The sequence below is a fragment of the Gossypium raimondii genome, chromosome 6 (genome assembly GCF_025698545.1).
Source record: "Gossypium raimondii isolate GPD5lz chromosome 6, ASM2569854v1, whole genome shotgun sequence".
NCBI lineage: Eukaryota > Viridiplantae > Streptophyta > Magnoliopsida > Malvales > Malvaceae > Gossypium > Gossypium raimondii.
Genome location: NC_068570.1, coordinates 22,942,480 through 22,965,003, shown reverse-complemented (window position 1 = coordinate 22,965,003; position 22,524 = coordinate 22,942,480). Strand labels below are relative to the sequence as shown.

The following is a 22,524-nucleotide window of genomic DNA, read 5'->3' as shown; positions in this document are numbered from 1 at the left end:
ACGATATACCAAAACAGACCAGTACTTGTACAAAACAGTTCCAGTAGAAAAATGGCATGCCTACTAGTGCGGTACTAACTACCTTTTGATCTCTTGAAGCCGTCAAACTCTCTGAATAAGTAGGTATTGTTTTTGGAACAAATAGGGGTTTTGTCTCCAAACTCTATAGAGAGTCTAAGTGTCTTGAGAGATGATGAGTTCACAAAGACGGACACACCTCATCAAGATGGACCATACTTAGATCAAGTGGTACCATGCCTCCCACCCAACGACCTACATGTTATAGATTGAGGTGGCAAATTACAATCATCTTCTTGGTAGGTGATTGCAAATTCTAACAAGGTGCTCCAACTTAATCAACCCATCACCTCTCAAAACTCAAATTATATGCAAGTTAGAAAACAAAGCCTATACTCAATTTGACGATAATATAAACTTGTAGAGGAGTCTGGTAGCCCGAAGGATCAAAGTAACGAGTTTTTCAATTTAATTTTTTTCTTCAAAATAGAATTATGATATGATCACAAATAATACATATTTAAGCAACTATAATTATAATTAATTTTCTATAAAAAAACTATAATTAATTTAGTGTAGAGCACAAACCATATAGAAAATTGAAATATATCTCACCATAAACCAAAAAAAAAAAAAAAAAAAATCTAAGAAATAACTTACACATGACATGATATTTTCGCATTACGAGACTCAAACATGGACACTCAAGATTTCAGTACTTCAATTTTTGCGAACAATCTGATGCTCATTGGCTATATTTGTTGCATAAAGATTTGTATCCTAAAAGCAAAACTCTAAAAAATTTATATGATATGTAAACTTTAATTTTATACCATTATTTAATATGAAATTTTGGTTTTAGTTACATTTGGAAATATAAATGAATGGAGTTATTTTTATCTCGACTAAATTTAATTATTTGTGCATTGTATAATTAATAGTGTTAGCTATTTTGAAAATTTTAATTAAAATAAAATTTTAATATATAATATTGCATTAAAATCAAAATACATATATCACATTATGCATTTAAAACATAAATTATATATTTTAAGAATTAAAACACGAGCATTTTAATTAAAGAAATAATAAAATAAATATATACTAATGTATTAAGTTGAATAGTAAAAATTCAATACCTTTTGTTGAAATCTTATAAATTGCTCAGTTTTGAATTTAATTAGAGTTTCAAGAAGAAAAATTAATATATATTAAAAAACTATAAATCCTATTACACATATATGAATGTGGAAATTACATATTTAAAATATAGAAATGTGTTTGAAAATAACGTACAATAAATAATGAAATATATGGTTTGAAACTAATTAATCATAACAAAATATTAAATATTTACAATATTAAAATAGAAAAAATTAGATTAAATTGTGAGTAAATTAGATATACGACCGATGAAAGTAATAAATTGTGTATATTAAAATAAAAACATTAAAATGAATTTCGGTAGACCGATAATTTTAAGGTTTTACTAATCTTATTAGTGTGAGTTCAAACCTCAATGTAGGTGCATTTTATTATTTTTAATTACAAAAGATATTTCCATAATTTACCTAATAGTATAGTTACAAAGAGACAATCAATGTATGTGTTAAAAAATAGGCATAATGATCTATCTGCCTCCGATTTTACAAAAGGACATTTTAGCCATTAATTTAATTATTACCTCCGTTATCCCTTAAACTTATTTTATTTGTCAAATCACCCCAAATATAAATGAAAAAATTAATCATTAACTTTCTTGAAATGACATCTACGTTAGCACTTAATTAATTTTTAAAAATTAGAAAATATTTTTGCTACATTTTTATAATTTTATTTTTTGAAAATAAATTTTACATATTATTTTTGTTATAAAATAAATAGTGAGAGTAAAGAATAAAGAAAATGAGTGAGTAAAAGAGAGCATATTTTATTGATTAATCGGAATAATCTACAATGCTTCTCCAAAGTCTATATTTATAGACATAAAAAGTATAAATGAAATAGAACTCTACTCCTAATGACTATTAGAATTTAAAGTATATAAAGAACTTATCTATATCTTGGTGGATACAGTATCAGGAAATACTACTTGTGGAACCTCAATATCCTCAAGTTTATTCGTTAAATGGCAATTAGCATATACAATACACCCAGTTGCTTCTCATGGATTTTCATATCCTTGTTGCACAAAAATGGGATATGGATTTGAAAAGGAAGCCTCGTTTATTATATAGATCATGAGCAATACGTAAATGGATCAAGTAATCTCCTTTTTTATCCAAGAAAAATTATTTCTAATTTGCATGGTCTAATCATTGATCTCGAAATTTTCTAAAATAAAATTGGGTAGGTCAATAGTATAGTTCCCTAGCCACGATTGTGCTATTTACTTATACTGAAAACTGAAAAAAAAAGATTGAAACATAGAGTAAAAATTGTAATCTCCTGATAGATAAAAAGAGTAAAGTAAATACAACTTTGTATGCTTTACTTATCTTAAAAGTAAAAATTCATTTAATAAGATATTTACGACAATTTGAAAATTTTAAAGTAAAAATAATTAATGGTTGACATGATTGTCTTAACAAAATTAATAAATGATAAATTCTTATTATTTTACAGTGATTAAAGTTTTTAAAAAAAATAGGGTAATGATTAAAAGGGACTGAAATAATTGTTTTTAATAAAGTTGGAAGATTTTATAGATTATATTATTAAAAAAAAGTTGCAACACCGCCATGATGAGAGTGGCTTTTAAACCGCCATTAAAAGCAAATAATTTAATTTTAATTTTGCTTCTCCTATAAAAATCCCTCTTTCCTTCTAACCCTAATCGCATTACATGTTTCATTTCCTTTTATCTCATGAAATGCAAGATTTTCTCCTCTTATTGATAAATATTTAATTTCGCTTTATTTGAGTCTTCTTTCTTAAATTTCGTCTAAAAATCCTCTCCCAATTTCATTTCCAAAGCTTTTCAATTCTCTTGATTGTTCATATAATATAAATTTCTTCTTTTTCAGCTATGGGTGTTGCAGTTCTAAAACCAGACGATTGTTTAAAGCTACCAAATCCCATGAAACAACGAAATAGTCTTTGCCTTAACCCGAACCGATCGAATCGGTCACACCCAAACCGTAAAACTCGGTCTCCTACCACCTCCCCTCCTTCCCAGTCCGCCGGCCCCAAGGTACCGCCTAAAGATCTCGTGATGGGTCAAGTTAAGATCCTCAAACGCGGTGAGGTTCTAAAAAAACCGACGCCGGAGAAGTCCGTCAGGTTCGAAAAGGAAAACATTGACGTTGTAGATCTGGGTTCCACTAACCGTTTGGGTCCTGATCCCGGTTCCGTTCCGACCCAGATCCGACTGACCAAGTCAAACAACAATAAGAAGGTCGTCCCAGCCTCTTTTTATGCTGGGTCGGCCTTTATAACCTCGCCGCCTCCGAGTTCCGTCCCGATGCCGGTGTTTTGCACCAAGAAGATCAGCGTTACCGTAAAGAACGACGACGCCACGAGCGACTTAAGGAGGATATTAAGGCTCGATTTGTAGTCATACCCAGAAATTAATTCGTGTCAGTTTCTCGTTTTCATCGTTTGGGTTCTCTCTTATATTTCGATCATCCCTTATTTTTTCAAGGGGAAAGATCGAAACAGGAGTAGGTTTTAGCTTTTCAAATCATGTTCTTTATGCTGTATAGCGTAACTTGGGTCTTAGATTTGTTGATTTGCTTGGTTTAGAATGCAAAGGTGTGTCTGGGTTTTCGTCTATCAACTCTTTTCAGTTTTTTTTTTTAATTTCCTTATAGAAGAATGTAATTTCTAGTTTGGGAAAAAGGATATATTTGGTGGGTTATCATTTGAATTAGGGTTAGTCTAAATTTCGTTTGATTGATATATGTATCATCGGTTATTGATTTATTAGTGAAGTTGCGTTTGATTTCTGTGTTAATTATTGCTGTTGTTTCGGGGGAGTTTCGATACCCTAAGATTACTGCTTCGAGAGAGTATTTAGAGTGATCACAATTCGGAATTTTATACGATCTCTGGAAATGCTGAGGGAAGAAGTCTGAAAACCAAATCAAAAGATGATAGATTGATCCCCCATCAAAGCTACCCAAACTGTATTTTTGATCTTTTGTTCTTTGTTTCAATGGTACAGCAGGAGATGAAGCTTTGGAAGACTCTTGGTGCTTAATTGGTAGACAAGTCATTATAATGACCCTTAATTTGCAAGATTCTTAAATCCAGGTTCTATGACTATCCAACCTATTTCGATTTGGACCTACCTAATGATCCCTCTCCGAGTCATGTGGCAAAGAGATTGGCATACTACTTGCTGCTTTGTTCGATTTTAAATTTAAATATTTAACCTGGATTCACCAATTCCCTTTTAGTAGCTAAACAAATTAAGGGTGCAGGATACATCTTCAAAACTCATTTATGTGCTCTCATGAGGGTATTTCCCCTAAAAGCCTGACGTCAGCTCATTACCATTCGTGATGTGACCCTCACCAATAAGTCCATACAGTCAATACCCCATGGCTGTTTTTCACTATCTTTAGGCCTTTACCAACACTAGTTGCCCAAAAGAAATATCTTGTCCTTTTTTGTTGGATTTTAGCTATTTAACTTTAATTTAATAAAATAAATTTTCTAAAAAATAATTTAAAATAAATTTGAATAATTTATCATTATCATCATTTTCGATCTTGATATTTTTTAAGGATGAGTTTGGACGGACGGTGCGTTTACCTGCGGTTAATGTAAAAACAACGGTGGCGGTGAGATTAGATACTGTAACGATAGTGTAGCGTGAGACAAAAAGTAAACGCACCGCACCGCAACCAATCGTCCATCCAAACTTATCCTAAATCTATTATCCTCATTATCATTTTCAATAAACATTGGCTTGCTCAACTTTATCCTTCACAACTTAAATTTTAATTTTCTAAAATTCAAAATAAATGTTAAAAATTGAATAAAATTTATTTTAGAATATAAATATATAAAATTACTTCATCATTGTTTCAATTGATCTTCCGTCTCTTCAATATATAATTTTAAATTATAAATTGTAGTAAATAATATTAAATTTTGATTTTTAAGATGTTACATGAAAGTGTTGGATGGTAATGCATCGCTGAATTTAGTTTTAATTGGTATATAAGTATAAATTAATTAAAATAAAATCAAATTTATTACTAATAAAGAATGGCTCGCTATAAGAGTTGGAATTTGTTTTATTATTATTGTTTGATTAATATTATCATAAAATTACAAAATTAATATATTATGATTTCATTTAAAAGTTATTTTTAAATGTTAATGTTGTAATATAATAAATAATAAAATTTAATTTTGTTTGTTCAAAATTTCTTTAAATCCATGCTTTTATATAGATTATAAATAAAATGCTAAAACTATTTCTTTTCTTTTTTACTATCAACCTATTTACTAAATGGTATAAAGAAACATTTTGTATTTAGATGAAGAATTTTTAAATTTTTGAGATTTTTAAAATGTTAGCATTTGTATTTGCTTTATTTGGATAAATGTTTGTCTTGAGTATGGAGCAGTTTTAAAATTTGTGGCCAGCAACTATCCCTTAATAGGCTTACAAAATGTAGAGGATTAGTTATTGGACTCGTTCTGGTAGATATCTTGAAAAAAAAAGGAGTTATAAAAAAGAATAATTATATTAAAATAAAAAACTTAAAAATATTCAACGTGACATCATCATATTTGTAAAAAAATATGAATTATTAGAATTAAATAAAAATGAAATTTGAAGTTTAAGTTGTTTTATCTCATAGAGGTAATGTGTATTAAACCAAATAAAATTCTATGGAATTTTGAAAAGGAATTGAGCTATTGAAATCTCTTTTAAAATTACTTACAATGTTGGAAAATATCCAATATATTCACTTAAAATAAGTAAATTTATTTTTGGAAATTTAAAAACCTTGATACAAGTGAAATCCCTCCCAAACACGCCCTTAGTCTCTAAACTTGACAACTTTTCTCATTTTGATCCCTGAATTTTTTTTTAGCTCACATTAATCATATATCTTGACAATTTTTCTCAATTTTGATCCTTGTGATGATATGGCATTCTAAGGTTATGGCTTATCACCATCTATTTTTAATAAAAAATATTTTTAGGCCACGTCATTACATGGACTGAAATTGAAAAAAGTTGTCTAATTTCAAGATTAATGTGAAAAGAAAAAGTTCAAGGCCTAAGATGAGAAAAATTACAAGTTCATAAACTAAATGTTGAGAATATATTAATTCTCAACTTTGTCGTGAAGGATCAATTTTACTTATAATATCAAAATGGTTTTATAGATATCATTCTTAATTAAATTTGACATTAATTTAAATTTAGAATAGTAAAAAGCAGTTGAGAAAAAAAAGTAAAATCGATGAATCTTATTATAAGTTTTGATTAAATTTTTTCAAAATAATATTTAGAATTACCAGTAGTTCTTCTCACCTATAAATGAAAAGATAATGTATTTTAACACACTCAATTAAGACTAAATTGATATTTATATAGATGGTTTGTACAATATTTAGTTGAACATTTCAATTAATTAGTGACAGCGGGAAATTTAAAATGGAGGTAGATATTAATCATAGGCTGGTGATGTAATTAGGGATCATTGTCCTCCCCTTTATTTAATTATTTATTTAATTTGTATATTAAAATATATTCAGTTTTTAAAAAAATTATAGATACTTTCCCGGGTTTTTTACAAAAATATTATAAAAAAATAAAAATTTACCAAAATATTATAACTTTTTTTATTTACCAAAATATATTTTTTTATTTACCAAAATATATCAAAAAAACAAAAAAACCTGCAAAAAAAATATGACCGATGTGACGGTACCTTGGTCAAGGTGCCAAAACCATTGGCGGTACCAATGGTGCCAATGCCATTGGCGGCACCAATGGTGCCATATTGATTGGCGGCACTATTCGTATTATAAATCCGAGATCTGTCCAGCTGAAGGGAGAAAAATCAAAAAAAAAATAAGAATAAGAGTTGCTGCGGAAAAGAAGAGAAAAGGAGAGAAAAAGAAGGTATTTTTTTAAAATTTTTTTGATTATATTGTTGTTATTATTTTGTATATTTTGTAATATTTTTTGTTTTAGTTTAGTTATTAAGATTAATAAAACTCAAAATAATAGTATTAGTTAGCATAATGTATTAAGATGTAACTTAGTAATATTATTGTTAGCAAAAACTAGTATTATTATTATGGTTACTTATTATTTTTATTTACCAAATTAATAATTTTAGTGTGTATTATTTTTCGTATAAAATTATTAATATTATTAGTGTGTTAGTTATAAGGATTAGTGGTTAAACATTAACATTTTTTAAGTAATTTAGTTACCGTTCGAGAATTTTTATGAGATTTTATTTTTTTGACAGATTAAATATTGAAGATGGATGCTAAGTTTCTTGTATGCATTTATTTCGACGGAGTCATCTTGACAACAAGTGTTGGATGTGTATTTGAATGTCGGCAACAAATACCAATGAGATTTAATAGAAATGTATCGTTCGATGAAATGAAGGCAATGATTAATGCAAAAATTCATAGACGTTGTGGGAGAAGGGTATCAAAATTTTTTTACAAGTTTCTAGTTTCGACAAATCCGGTCAAATTCGTCGAAATGGAACTTGTAGACGACAAAGACGTGGAGACAATGGTCAGCTCTACTGTGGGAATGGGAGTGAGAAGAATGCACCGATTCACTTATTTGCTGAGTTAGTCGGTATGGAGCAAAATGAAGATGTTAATGCATCTGATGAAGAAAGAAATTTGAAGAACCGCGGATGGTGGCTCCAATATCATACGTTGATAGTGAATCAACTATGGGTAGGATGGGTATCGACCTGAATATTACACCCGATGTTGACATGGTTGGTGGTGAAGAAGAAGGTGCCAGCGAAGAAGAAGGTGGTGGCGATCATTGGGATGAAGAAGTCGATAGTGACGCTGATCCCGATGTGGACGACGTACCTGATGATATTGACGATGAAGATGTCAACAACGATGAAGGCATTAACGGTTCTTCGGTCGGGGAGTAGATGCGGCGTATTGTGATACACAATAATCCTAGGCCACACATGTCGCTCATAGACCCCGACGCAGTGTATATAGCTGAGTTTTCGGAGTACCCTGAAATAGTTCATTCTCACGGGCTGGCCGTAACATCTGATGATGATGAGTTATTCATAGGCCAGAGATTCAGCTGCAAAGAAGAGTTCGTATATGCCATTAAACGGTACAGCATGAAGATATCGGTGGATTATAAAGTCTCCGTGTCTACTCCGACAATATATGTTGGGGAGTGTTGGAAGGCAGCAGAAGGCTGCAATTGGCGTTTACGAGCTGCATTCATTAGAAGTTCTCAGATGTGAGAGATACGAAAATTTGTTGGTCCTCATACATGCACATCAACACGTATGACAGAAGATCATAGAAAACTTGATTCGAAAACTATTTGTACGTGTATCATGCCAATGGTGAAGGATATACCGACCATTAAAGTTTCGGTACTCATTGCGAAAATGCAAGCACGATTCCAGTATCGAGTCTTATATTGGAAGACATGGATAGCTAAACAGATGGCGATGGAGCAACTGTATGGGAATTACGATTCGTCGTATAACGAACTTCAAGGTTGGATAGCTGCTATGCAGGAGTACGTACCGGGGACTGTGATTGAGTTGCAGACAAGTCCATATTACGGCCCGGATGACCAGTTACAGCCGGCAAAAAAAATTTTCCATCGGATGTTCTGGACGTTCGATCCATGTGTGCGGGCATTTCCCCACTGCAAGCCACTTGTGCAGGTGGATGAGACATGGCTGTATGGAAAATATACACAGATACTGCTTCTTGCAGTTGCTCAAGACGGTAACAGAAACGTGCTCCCGATAGCATTTGCTATCGTAGATAAAGAGAACATGGAGTCTTGGGAATTCTTCCTCACAAATCTGTGGAGGTATGTTATTAGGAACGATAACATTTGCATCATCTCCGATAGAGGGAAGGGTTTAATTGCAGCTATTAGGTGTTTCGGTGTGCCGTGGAGATCCGTTTACTGCATTCGTCACATTGCGTCTAACTTCCATAAAGATTATAAGAATGCAGACTGGAAGAGACAAGTCGTGGCAATGGGTAAATGATAACCTTATCTTTTCAATATAAGTTGTAATGTTTGATGTTATCGACTTACTAGAACTTATTTTTTGTATGCAGCGTACGAGTTAGAGCCACATATTTTCCGGCAAAGAATGATCCGACTTGAGAGTGACATGGAGGGGCAGACAAACACATCTTTCTGACAATGGTTACGCACAATAGAGCCGTGGCAGTGGGCTCAAAGTTTTGACGGGGGCTCGTTATGGCCACATGACCACAAACTTAGTCGAGGGGATCAACGCTGTCTTGTTGAAAACACGTCATCTTCCGATTGCATCGGTATTTTCTGCTACTTTCTACAGGCTAGCTACTTTGATGCCAAGAATGGGTCAGCAGCAAGTCGACCAGATTCAGGCGGGACATGTGTTTGTCGAACATGTCCGGGATGCAATGGTCGTAAACCGTCAGTTGGTGAGGTCAATGAACGTTGAAATATATTCACGACGACTGGAAACATTTCGAGTTACTGAGAACATCATTCGTCGACCTAGGTCCTATGGAGTTGATTTCCGGAACAGACGGTGCGAGTGCAGGAAGTTCAAAACACTTCATTATCCCTGTGCGCATATTTGTGGCAGCGTGTGCTAAAGTCAACCTTGATGTTGAACAATATGTCGATGATGTGTACACGCTGGAGCGCACATTGCGTGTCTAGGAGAATGAGTTCCCCGTCCTGCCGGACCTATCTACGTGGGAGGTGCCGCTGATCACTTTCGAGCTTGTCCCAGACAGAGGGCTACGGAGGAATCCAATGGGTCGTCCGCAGTCAAGTAGAATCCGTAATGAGATGGATATTAGGGAGAAATCTGACAGAAAGCGTTGTGGAATATGCAGGTTAAGTGGTCATAGCCGGAATAAATGCCCTAACCGAAACTTTCATGTTGGGCAGTCGTCGGGATCGGGTCGAAATTGAGCTAATGCTGTAAAAATTTTATGTATATTGTTATAAAAGGTAATTTTATTAATAATAAATTTTTTATTCGGCTAATGCTTACGCTTAAATTGTATCCAAATTGTTTGCAGATTAAGTTATAAAATACCATGTGCGAATTTAGAATTATTAAGATTATATCGAAAATAGAGGCATTCATAATTCGATTGAGCTTTAATATAATGAAAAAATAGAATAATGGATATTTATACATAAAATTCAGAAGTAAGCAATAACTAAAATACAAATATTAAATTTATACAAAAAGTACCCTAAACCCCTAAAATTGATGGTTCGATGGTGTTGTCCGGGGGGTATACCTACGCGGAGGTCGACGCTCACGGCCTGGGCAACGACTAACATCCTCATCATCCGCACGTAAGGGCGTGGAAAACATAGAGGAAAGGTTCTGTTGCTCGTTCGCCGCCGACGAACTTGAACCATCATAAGTCCCATAATGCTGCGGATACGTGTTAGACGGGCCGGGCATGCCGTACTGCAGCCGGGGGATCCAAACAGTTCAAACTCGTAGGCGTATTCGCCCTCTGCAAAGCTCGGATAATATTCACCGCCCACCAAATCCAGACAATAGCCATGTGAATCCACATTTAACTGTGATTGTCCGGGATCTGGCTGGGGGTCCTGCTCGGGCTCTGCCTGTTGCGAAGAATAATATGCCATCGGATCCGGATCCAGCGCGCTTGCTGCGTCTAATCCCCAAACTTGCTGCACGTAGAGGGGATTACAGTGATTGCCCTCCAAGTAAATACGGCTTCCCGCAGCTATGATACCATTGTGTATACTCCAATGATGGTTGCAGGTCGGTAGCCATAACCATCTGAGGAATTCGGCGCAATCGATCGTTCCATAGTGCGACGTATTTCCGATGCTTAATTCCCCAGTCCAATTAAACTTTTCCTCTCTTTGTCAAGCCGTGATCATCCCCCAACTGGCACAGTGGATCCGAGATAGGTTGGATGCAGCCAAACTGCCGAAGCACCGATCACCGTGATACCACTCGACGACGTTGAAATTTATAATTGGTGTGTTAGTACACCATATGTGGGAATCAACGAGTGCAGACGAGGGTACAACATTTGTAATTTCTGGCCTCCGGTATGGCATCCATATAAATTGTATGAGTAATAACATTGTAACGAGTTCGACTGATAACATGTGAGTAAGATATAGAAATAGAATAGATGTCACAAATATTAGCATAATAGCTTACCCTTCCCGGGCATGCTGTTCAATCTTGAGGCGGTATATCGGGACATCACTCGACTTCCCGATGCCTGGACGGGTCGTCCACCTACAAAAAATAGTATAGGGTTTAGGGTTGGTAACATTACCATATATATTATGACTACAAATAATGACAATTTATATTTTATCACCTGAGTGGCAGTGGATACAGATAGGGTTGGTGACTAACGCGTGCCAAAAACGACATCCGATAAAGCGCCCATGACTGCAGCAGTATGAGGCATCCGCCGATGTCTTTAACTTGCGGCTCTGTCGCCCGACAAAGCTCCCGATGCGATTGCTAGAACGGTGAAGAAATATAGACCTAATAGTAGAAATCAGCTAGGGCAAGTACGACAAATGCACTGCGTCGCCATTTGCATCGTGCATGAGTATCGCCCTATCATATGCATGATGTACGCTCGAGCAGCGCACATCAACTCACTTTCAGTGGAGGTCGCTGATAATCCACATATTTTGGCTTTTAGCCATGTAAATTTTATGCCGGAAAAACATTTATCACCGTCCTCTGGTGACTCTCCTAGGAGTTGATAGCAAACTGCAGCCGGATCGGTGAATGAAAATACTCCCGTTACGGGACTCCCGTCAATTGGGAGCCCAAGCTGCACTGCAACATCCTCCAAGGTCACCGTGCACTCCCCGCACGGAAAATGGAAAGTATGGGTCTCCGGACGCCACCGCTCCACTAGCGCGGATAATAAATCAAACCGCAAGTCGGAGGACCGGATCAATGCTACTGACCCAAATCCGGCTAGCTCTAGGTACGGCATAAATCGTGCATCCGGAGCTATCTTTAAAACACTCACACGACCCCTTAATACTCGGAACGAGTCCTGATAGTGTAAAATTACAGAAAAAATATTACGATAACATAATTTATTTGTATATACTGCGTATATCGTTTTTAAATAAATAGAACTCTTGATTAACAAATAATAAATCATACCGCGTTATTAGCCGCATCAGATATGTGTCTAATATCGCTTCGTATCAATCGAGCCATTGCGATGCATGCAAGTTGAAAAAAAAGTTAGTAAAAAAATCTTACTTCGGCCATTTATTCGTATTTTTTTCTCCGCATTTTATTACTTTAAAAAATATCATAATTTCTAATTTTATAATTTTACATTATTTCAAAGGCATAATGTTTGAAATTTATTACTCTAGTGTGTTATTTAAATTAATTTGGTGTAAAAAAACCTTTACCCTTGCCATTTGCTCGTATTATTTTCTTGATTTTATTACTTTAAATAAAAATATATTATTCTCGTATTTTATTGTTTTATATTATTTCAAGACATTTTCTTTGAAATATTTTGTATTAATTATTTCTGAATTTTATAAAAGTTAGTAATACACTCTTACTTACGCCATTTGTTCGTATTTTTTCTCCGCATTTTATTACTTTAAAAATATCATAATTTCTAATTTTCTAATTTTCTAATTTTATATTATTTCAGTGCATAATGTTTGAAATTTATTACTCTAGTGTGTTATTTAAATTAATTTGGTGTAAAAAATAACCCTTACCCTTGCCCTTTGCTCAGTATTATTTTCTCAATTTTTATTACTTTAAATAAAAATATATTATTCTCGTATTTTATTGTTTTATATTATTTCAGTACATTTTCTTTGAAATATTTTGTAATTTCTGAATTTTATAAAAGTTAGTAATACACTCTTACTTCGCCATTTGTTCGTATTTTTTCTCCGCATTTTGTTACTTTAAAAATATCATAAACTTAGTCTTTTATAATTTTATATTATTTCAAAGTGCATCATGTTTAAAATTTATTAATTTAGTGTGTTAAGGGGAATAAAAGAAAATAATAAATAAGGAGGGATTAAAAGGTAATTAGCCACATATTTGTGCCGCCTTTTTTTTTCCCTCCATCACCCTTTTTTCCCTCTATTATTTTGGTAAATAAAGAAAAAGTTTATAATATTTTGGTATTTTTTTGTAATATTTTGCTAAAAACCATAATAAACCCTTTTCCCGCCTTTGGTCGTATTATTATTTTCCCGATTTTTATTACTTTCAATAAAACTATATTATTTATTAAGACATTTTGTTTCAATTATTTGTATAAATTATTTCGAAATTTTTAAAAATTTACTAATACACTCTTACTTGCTATTTGTTCGTATTTTTTATCCGCATTTTATTTTTTTTAAAATATCGTAATTTTTCATTTTATAACTTTACATTATTTCAATTTATTATGTTTGAAATCTATTACATGTGCATTTTTCACATTTTTTCGCATTTTATTATTTTCGATAAATATACAATTCCCATTTTTCTTTTCGTATTTTATGTTTTCTTAAACATACTTCTTTGTCATTTTACTTTTAATGCTATTTTCCTAAAATTTTAATTTCAAATTCCTAAGTAAATTTCATAAAAAATCCCTAATCAACATACAATGTACATACCATTATTTTTTCATTCTAAATATATTTCATAAAATATATATGCTAAATAAAATAATAAAATAACTATAATGTACATAACATAAATTTTAAATACACAAATATTACAAAAAATTAAATTTATAAATAAAATTACCTTTTTTTCTTTTTTTCCTTCCTTCCCTTCTTTTTTTTTTCTCCTTTCCTTTCTTTCCTTCTTTCTTTCTTTTTCTTCTCTTTTCCTTTTCTTCTTCTTTCTTTCTTTTTTTTTCTCTTCTCCTTTACTTTTCTTTCCTTCTTTACCTTTCTTTCCTCTCCTTTCTTTCTTTCTTTCCCTCTCCTCCCCCCCACCACCACCCCCCCTATTATTAATCGGTGGTGCCAATGGTATTGGCACCATTAGTGCCGCTTAATGCCATTGGTGACCAAGTGACCAGGTCCCGTCACATCGTTCGATTTTTTTTGCAGGTTTTTTTGTTTTTTATATATTTTGGTAAATAAAAAATTATATATATTTTGTAAATAAAAAAGTTATAATATTTTGGTAATTTTTATTTTTATATTATTTTGTAAAAACCCTACTTTCCCCATATGGAATTTAAGATTTCTAATTTTATTTTAGTGAATTTAGTCTCCGGTTTTTTTAGTTTTTTAATTTTAGGTTTATTATAATATTATTTTTTATTATATGATATTCTGATTTTTTTTTAACAAAATAAATAAATTAAATACTGCAACCCCATTTGTCGACCTGAATCGTACTTGGCCACTAAATTCAGGTGCCTCTTCGACTTGACCGATTCGTATGTTCCTAATCTGATACACCCACCACCACACTATCACCACTGCGCCTCTCCTCCCCTTCCGTCTGATCTGGCAATGGAACCCGACGTGAGCATTGAGACATCATGCATGATCCGGATCGCCGTCCTTCCAATCGGCAAAGTCCCCCCTCCTCTTCTGCGGGATTACCACTCCATGCTCCTTCCGCACCACACCATCCCTCTCTCAACCATCAGCTCCTTCTACACGGAGCACCAGAAATCGCCTTTCGCCCACCAGCCTTGGGACACAGGCTCGCTCCAGTTCAAATTCTTGTTGGGCGGGTCCCCGCCTAGCCCTTGGGAAGATTTCCAGCCTTATCGCAAGTTCCTCTCCGTGATTGGCATTTGCCACTGCCCTTCGTCACCAGATCTTGATCACGTCATCGATCAATTCAATGCTGCCTGCAAAATTTACACTTCGGCTCTAGTTCTACGCTGCTTCGCCTTTTGTCCTGGGGATTCGCAAGTTAGTTCTCAGAATTAAGGTTTCTATTTTACTTCTCATTGAATCACATGCTGATAACTGGTTATTGGTTTCGATTATTATAAATTGACTTGAATTCTAATTATTAGTAACCTGTCGAAGGAATGGTTATATTACCTAAATTCTAGTGTGTCGTGAATGCTTAGGTTTTTTGTATATATTTGAAGTATGATAACCCATATTGGGTGTAAGATACGAGCATTTTAGGGAATAAAGTCTGAATAACATAGTAGAATGATATGATTTGTGTTTTTCAAACCTTTTATTATGTTTACTATTTGTTTATCTTAATAAACTAAACAAAACCTAGCTTTTAATGGATTACGTGATCTAATTACTTTATTTTCTGCTGCAGTTGGATGATGGTAAGAAAAGGGAGAACTTGGTTTTGTTTCCTCCTGCAGACCGTACAATGCAGGAGTTTCACCTACATACAATGATGCAAGATATCGCTGCTTCATTACTGATGGAATTTGAGAAGTGGGTTCTTCAAGCAGAATCTTCAGGAACTCTTCTGAAGACACCTTTAGATTCTCAAGCTACTCTTAGCTCAGAGGAGGTTTATGTTTAGGTGTTTTATGCATTTTAATCTGTGAGCGCGTGGACGTGGGCATGCGCACACTTGTGCATGTGTGAGTGTGTGTGTGTGTGATGTGTTTGTTTTTATTAAATAACAATGCAGGTGATCAAGGCTAAAAAACGAAGACTTGCTCGTGCACAAAAGACAATAGGGGATTATTGTTTGTTAGCAGGATCGCCTGTTGATGCAAATGCTCACTATACTACTGCACTAGAGCTAGCCAGGTTGACTGCAGATTACTTTTGGTATGCTGGGGCATTGGAGGGTAGTGTTTGTGCTATACTGGTAATTGCAGGATGTTAATCAAGCTCATCTGCTATTTATGATATTTGTATGGACCCTTAAATGTCCTTGTTTAGATTTTATATATGTTCTTGAACAGAAACAAATGGATAAGGCTAGCAGCTCACTTTTTGAAATTTGAAACTAAGTTTTTTTAAGGAAATCTCTATTGGAAAAGTGTCTCATAAAAGTTTTACAACGAGACGCATGTTTAGTTATGTCCACTACCAAATTTAGTGCTATGTGTTAAATTCCAAGATTTATCACATTTGAATTCATGATGTTTTATATTCCTAATTGAGGATTTGTCCCATGTGTAAGGACCAAATTGTTCCTCCTTCTGTACTTCATATTATCTTTTTATTTTTCTATGGTAGGATTAATTTTTTGTAGGGGGAGGGGGTTGATGTTTTTTAGATTAGGCTATATTGACCTTTTGCATCATAACTGCAAGTGATAATATAGATAAAATATTTGCACATATGATATGAAATTTATTCATCTACTGTATAATTATTTATTTGTCTTATTATCAGGTTGATCAAATAGGCCAGAAGGATACAGGTGTAGAGGATGAGGTTAGATATCGGTACAATAATGTCATTACGCATTATAGGAAATCCTTCATTCAAGACAATGTTCAGAGGTATTTGGTGTCTTTCCATTGCACCTTCTTTGAGTTTCAACTACACATATTTGTAGATTTTTGCATCGACACTCTATTCCCCTACTTTTTAAGTTATATTTATGTTTGTGTTGTACCCATTTTCATTTGAATATTCTTTTAAGCAAATTGGATGAGGTCTTTATGATGCACCTTATTCTTGTCAGCCTAATCTTGTGTAGCATAATAAAAAGTGTTTGATTTATGCACATATTTTATTAATCAATGGAAATTTATCTAGCTTTAACTTTTTGAGAACTAACTCTTTTAATTTTTTTTTAAATGCAGAGTTTCACCCATTACCTTTGAACTTGAAGCTACCTTGAAATTGGCCAGGTTTTTATGTAGGTGTGTTTCAATTTTCAATGGAATTATAATTTTATTGAGTTAGTTGTGGACATGACATGCATAACTCCTTGGTATAGATAAATTATAGGGAAATTGCAAGTTGTATTAGATAAATTGGAAATGTATCTTGGCATATTGAAAATTTGGTTGTATCATTCAACCCCCTCTTCCTAACTCCCATTTATTTTTTACTGTTTTACGTTGTTAATGTGATAGTTGGTATTTATTCATTTTCTAAAGAATACGGTGGAGACACTTTTATGACAGACCTATATAAATTCCAAGATCTTGTACATAGTTTTATGTGTTAAGTCTTGTCAAAATGCATTCTTAAAATAACATTATTTTATATTCTTGTGGTAATTGTAGGAGAAAATTGATTAAGGAGGTTGTGGAGTTGTTAACTAATGCTGCTGATGGTGCTAAATCTTTGATTGATGCCAACGACAGACTCATATTATATGTTGAAATAGCTCGCTTATTTGGTACTCTTGGTTATCAACGAAAAGCTGCCTTCTTCTCAAGGCAGGTAGCTCAGTTATACCTACAACAAGAAAATAGATTTGCTGCTACCAGTGCCATGCAGGTCCTAGGAATGACCACCAAAGCATATCGTGTTCAGAGCAGAGCATCCATCGCAAAACATTCCATTTCTAATGTATGGAACTATGTAGCAAGTTTTGAATTGTCAACTTTATAAAGGCACTTCAATCTTATTGAAGTTGTTCTTTCTTTGTAAACTAGCATACTATAATAACCATCAATATATTCTTTCTTCTGTGGTAGGAAATTGAACCAGGGCATGCTGATAGTGGAAAATTGCATCATCTGTTAGTAGTTTCACTGTTTGAATCACAATGGAGCACCTTGCAGATGGTTGTGCTGCGAGAGATACTTCTATCTGCTGTTCGTGCAGGAGATCCTCTTGCTGCCTGGAGTGCAGCAGCAAGGCTACTAAGATCTTATTATCCTCTAATTACACCTGCTGGACAAAATGGCCTTGCTAGTGCCTTGAAAAGTGCAGCTGAAAGGTTGCCTTCGGGAACTCGATGTGCTGACCCAGCCTTACCTTTCATAAGGTTTGTCTTATTGCTTTTGAATTTATCTAGATTTGGGGATGGATAATTATATTTCCTCAATGTAATGGTTTTTGTGCTTTTGTTGTGCTCAAATGTAGAGAATTTTTGTGATAGTTGTTAAGACATTCTGTTTTCTCTTAGTTTTGTCATAAGCTTTTTGGTGTGGTTTAAGTGAAAAAAACAACAGCGATAAAAAGAATTAATGCTAAACAAACTTGAAAGAAAGATGGAACTCTAGAAAACTTAGGGTTATAGAAAACCTATAGTTTTTTATTAATTGAAATATAATAATCAGAAATATTGTTGATGTAAATTAGTTACAACATACATATAATAGACTTTCTTGCAAATAAAGTTTTATTATTAACCCTAAACTTAATCCTCAAGAAATAGTAATCCTAGTTGCCCAAGAAATATAAATAATACTTTAAACTAAATGTTATAAAATAAACTGAAATAAAACTAAAATAATAAAATTAATTATTATAAAATCATAATTAAGCTTCTGTGTCACTTTTTTTTGCATACTTTCTCCTTCAATCAAGTTCTTTTGCTGAGGTTCATATATTTTCTCATCGTCAATTGTGATAAACTATTGACTTCCACTATCAAGTTTATGTGCTTCTATTGCACTTAAATGTGGAGATTTTTAATAATAGTTAGTTGCTGAGACATTATGTTTTCTCTTAGTTTTTGCATAGGCTTTTTCAGCATGCTTTCCTTGTCTATCTATTATTTTACTTAGATATATGTATTTGCTTATTGTCAATCATGAAGAAACTGTTGACTCCCACTTCCTTAATACCCCAGTATGCAAAAAAGTTGATATTATTTTCTATGAATGTAGGGTATACTCTTTTCCTCTCCATCCCTCACAAATGGACATTGTAAAACGCAATCCAGCAAGAGAAGATTGGTGGGCAGGATCTGCTCCTTCAGGACCTTTTATCTACACACCATTTAGCAAGGGAGAGCCAACAAAAAATGGCAAGCAAGATTTGGTTTGGATTGTTGGGGAACCAGTTCAGGTCTTTGTGGAATTAGCTAACCCTTGTGGATTTGATTTAAAGGTCGACAACATCTATCTCTCAGTGCAATCAGGGAATTTTGATGCTTTTCCCCTTAGTGTAGATCTCCCAACTAATTCATCCGAGGTGATCATGTTATCTGGAATCCCAACATCTGTTGGACGGGTGGAGATTCCAGGATGCACTGTTCATTGTTTTGGTGTAATTACTGAGCACCTTTTTAGGGATGTTGATAATTTGCTTCTTGGAGCGGCACAAGGACTTGTGCTTTCTGACCCTTTTCGATGCTGTGGGTCGCCAAGGTTGAAAAATGTGTCTGTACCTAATATTTCTGTTATACCTCCATTGCCATTGCTAGTGTCGCATGTTGTAGGTGGTGATGGTGCCATTGTTTTATATGAAGGTGAAATTCGAGATGTTTGGATAAATCTAGCTAATGCTGGCACAATTGCAGTTGAGCAGGCACACATTTCACTATCTGGAAAAAACCAAGATTCTGTCATCTCGATTGGATACGAAAAACTAAAGTCTGCTCTTCCATTGAAACCTGGTGCAGAAGTGACCGTACCTTTGACCTTGAAAGCCTGGCAGCTTGGCTTGGGCGAGAGTGATACTGCAGCTAGTAAGGGTGCCTCCGGTAGTATGGGTAGAACTGTGAAGGACGGATGTTGCCCCTCATTGTTGGTCCATTACGCAGGTATTTTTGTGAAATTTATATGGTGAAATCAGACGCTGTGTCTCTCATAACACTGAACCACATTTTCCTTGTGCTGCCAATATCCCGTTGATCCATTTACTGTGATGTTGTGTTTCCAAGTTTCTTGGATATATTCTTTGCAAGATTCCTGTAGATTGGATGGAATGATCTACGGTTTCCCCTATAATGTAGCCTTGCAGTATTTATACTAGCAGCTATGATACATAGCAAAGCCCATTCTTTGCAGTTAACTATTCGTATGCTCGTAGTTTTGCATTAAGGTGGAAGTGTATCCATTATCAACCCTCTCAGTAATATTAGTAGGCTGGATTTTGTACCAAGTTTCTAATACATCTTCACTAGAGCATGTGCCACTTGTTTGGAAGCTTGACATAATCAAGTTCATTTGACTTGGATGATTAGCAACTTCTTTATATAGTTCCATCAGTCTTGAACTGCATGTTGGAACTTTTTGAATGAGATTATCCTTTCAGCCTTTTCCTAGTGTTGAAGTCTGTTCTTTTTCAGGGTCATTTGGAGATGCTAGGGATCTTGAAAAAAACAAAACATCTGTGCCCCCAGGAAGGCGTCTGATTGTTCCACTACAAATCTGTGTTTTGCAAGGTTTGTCTTTTGTTAAAGCTCGTTTGCTTTCCATGGAGATTCCTGCATATGTGGGCAAGGGTCCTTCCAATCCGGCTAATGTGGACGGTAACCCTTCGAATAAAGCTGTTGGCTATGGAAGTAAGATAGAGAGATTAGTGAAGATTGATCCCTTTAGAGGAAGCTGGGGATTACGTTTTCTTGAACTAGAGATGTCTAATCCAACTGATATGGTGTTCGAAGTAAGTGTTTCTGTCTTGGAAAAACCAAGCAATGAGGACAACGTTTCTGTTGACTATGCTGCTGAATATGGTTATCCCAAAACAAGAATTGACAGAGAATACTTCTCAAGGGTTTTAATACCACTTGAGCATTTTAAGTTACCTTTTCTTGATGATTCATTCTTTTCAAAAGATCTGCAGCTTGACGAGTCCACCAGTGGTAAAAATTCTAGTTTGTCAGAAAGAAATACAAAATCTGAACTAAATGCTTCCATTAAGAGCCTCGTTTCCAGAATAAAAGTCAGGTGGCAATCAGGGCAGAACAGCTGTGGAGAACTGAATATCACAGATGCTATACGAGTAGCCCTTCAATCATCCATCATGGATATACTATTGCCAGATCCTCTGACTTTTAGCTTTAGGCTTGCGAGAAATGTTTCTAAAAATGCTGCAAATCTTGATTCACCAAAAGAATCTAGTATTAATATTCAGCCTTCTATGTCAAACAGTTCTGTAATCGAACATGATATGACTCCAATGGAAGTTCTAGTTCGGAATAACACGAAAGAAACCATCAAAATGAATCTTAGTGTTACATGCAGAGATGTAGCAGGACAGAATTGTGTTGAGGGCACGAAGGCAACTGTCTTATGGGCCGGTTAGTTCCTTTTCACTTTATGGTATCATATTTTAGCCATTAACTTAAACCTATCTGATTTATCAATTTCTTTTTAGTTTGTTGGGCAATTCATAAAGAACTTTTGCTCTGTTTTTTTTAAGAACAGTCAAATTAGTGTTTTCGACTGAGAGGTCAACCATGTTTTTGTTAATCAGGTGTTCTAAGTGGAATCACCATAGAGGTTCCTCCACTTGAAGAAAGCAAACATAGTTTCTTTCTGTATTTCCTTGTCCCAGGTGAGTACACCATGGTTGCTGCTGCTGTAATCGACGACGCAAATGATGTTTTAAGAGCGAGAGCAAAATGTGAATCGCCTGACGAGCCTATTTTTTGTCGAGGACCTCCTTTCCATGTTCGTGTCATTGGGACTGCTTGACATTTTTCTTTTTTTCCATATGCTTTCATAAAGTGATCTTCCTAAACCACTGCTCTCTTCCCCTATACACCAAAATTGATCTTCTATCTCAGAAAACCTAATCCGCTTCTCAAAATCCAGTTACCCTACAAATTGAGTGCATGTTTTTGAGAAGATATGAAGATTACTTATCTATCCATTTTTGGATTTCTTTATTCATTATATATATATATATATATATAGATTTTGTGAAATATATTTGATATTTCCATTTATTTTAACTATTATCCTCATTTCTATTGTCACAATTCGAAGGATTTGGACCCAAAAAAAAAAAAAAAAAAGCAGTAATGCCCATATGACTGTGATTCGTGAATTACGTTTTTGTTGGACTAAAAATTTACTAGTCACTAAGAGTTAATAAACGTGAATTGTGTTGTTTGCATTGCCATCAAATTCCAAAAGTTATTCCTCTCTTGACAGTGTGAATTCAATTTCAAGCTTAAATTTATGATATGATTTGTTCTTGAAATGAAAATATTTCGTGTTCGGATGATTTCAAATTGTTTGACTTATTCCAAGTTTGATCATTTTATGTCCAGTTATCATTTAGTTTTTGTGAATTTCATGTAGGATTCTTTTAAGAAAAGTTTCTTTACTTAAAAAGAAGTTGTGGATTTCCTTGTATTAAACGAGGCAAAAGTACTACCTATGTAAAATCAAGATTTAAGTTTAATGTTTTCTCATATAAAATCAAGTTTTTGGAGTGCAAGAGAAATCAACCATTGCGAATATTTGATTCAATGAACTTAAACACCA

At 34.1% G+C, this 22,524-nt stretch overlaps 2 protein-coding genes across 3 annotated transcripts; both read left to right on the top strand.

The window, feature by feature from the left end:
* The first annotated feature begins 2,849 nt into the window (after positions 1–2,849).
* On the top strand, positions 2,850–3,973 carry LOC105773819 (uncharacterized). The gene has a single exon (XM_012595960.2). The coding sequence runs from the start codon at positions 3,047–3,049 to the stop codon at positions 3,572–3,574; it is 528 nt and encodes a 175-aa protein (XP_012451414.1). The 5' UTR covers positions 2,850–3,046; the 3' UTR covers positions 3,575–3,973.
* A 10,629-nt stretch (positions 3,974–14,602) lies between these two features.
* On the top strand, positions 14,603–21,992 carry LOC105773303 (trafficking protein particle complex II-specific subunit 120 homolog). Of its 2 annotated transcripts, none has more exons than XM_012595066.2 (10): positions 14,603–15,151; positions 15,525–15,728; positions 15,852–16,034; positions 16,568–16,677; positions 16,984–17,043; positions 17,413–17,701; positions 17,830–18,122; positions 18,970–19,847; positions 20,376–21,329; positions 21,506–21,992. In XM_012595066.2, the coding sequence occupies exons 1-10, from the start codon at positions 14,741–14,743 to the stop codon at positions 21,724–21,726; spliced, it is 3,603 nt and encodes a 1,200-aa protein (XP_012450520.1). In that variant the 5' UTR covers positions 14,603–14,740; the 3' UTR covers positions 21,727–21,992. The 2 variants fall into 2 exon arrangements, with proteins under 2 accessions (XP_012450520.1, XP_052488421.1); XM_052632461.1 differs by having other exon boundaries at positions 15,009–15,170.
* Positions 21,993–22,524: the final 532 nt, after the last annotated feature.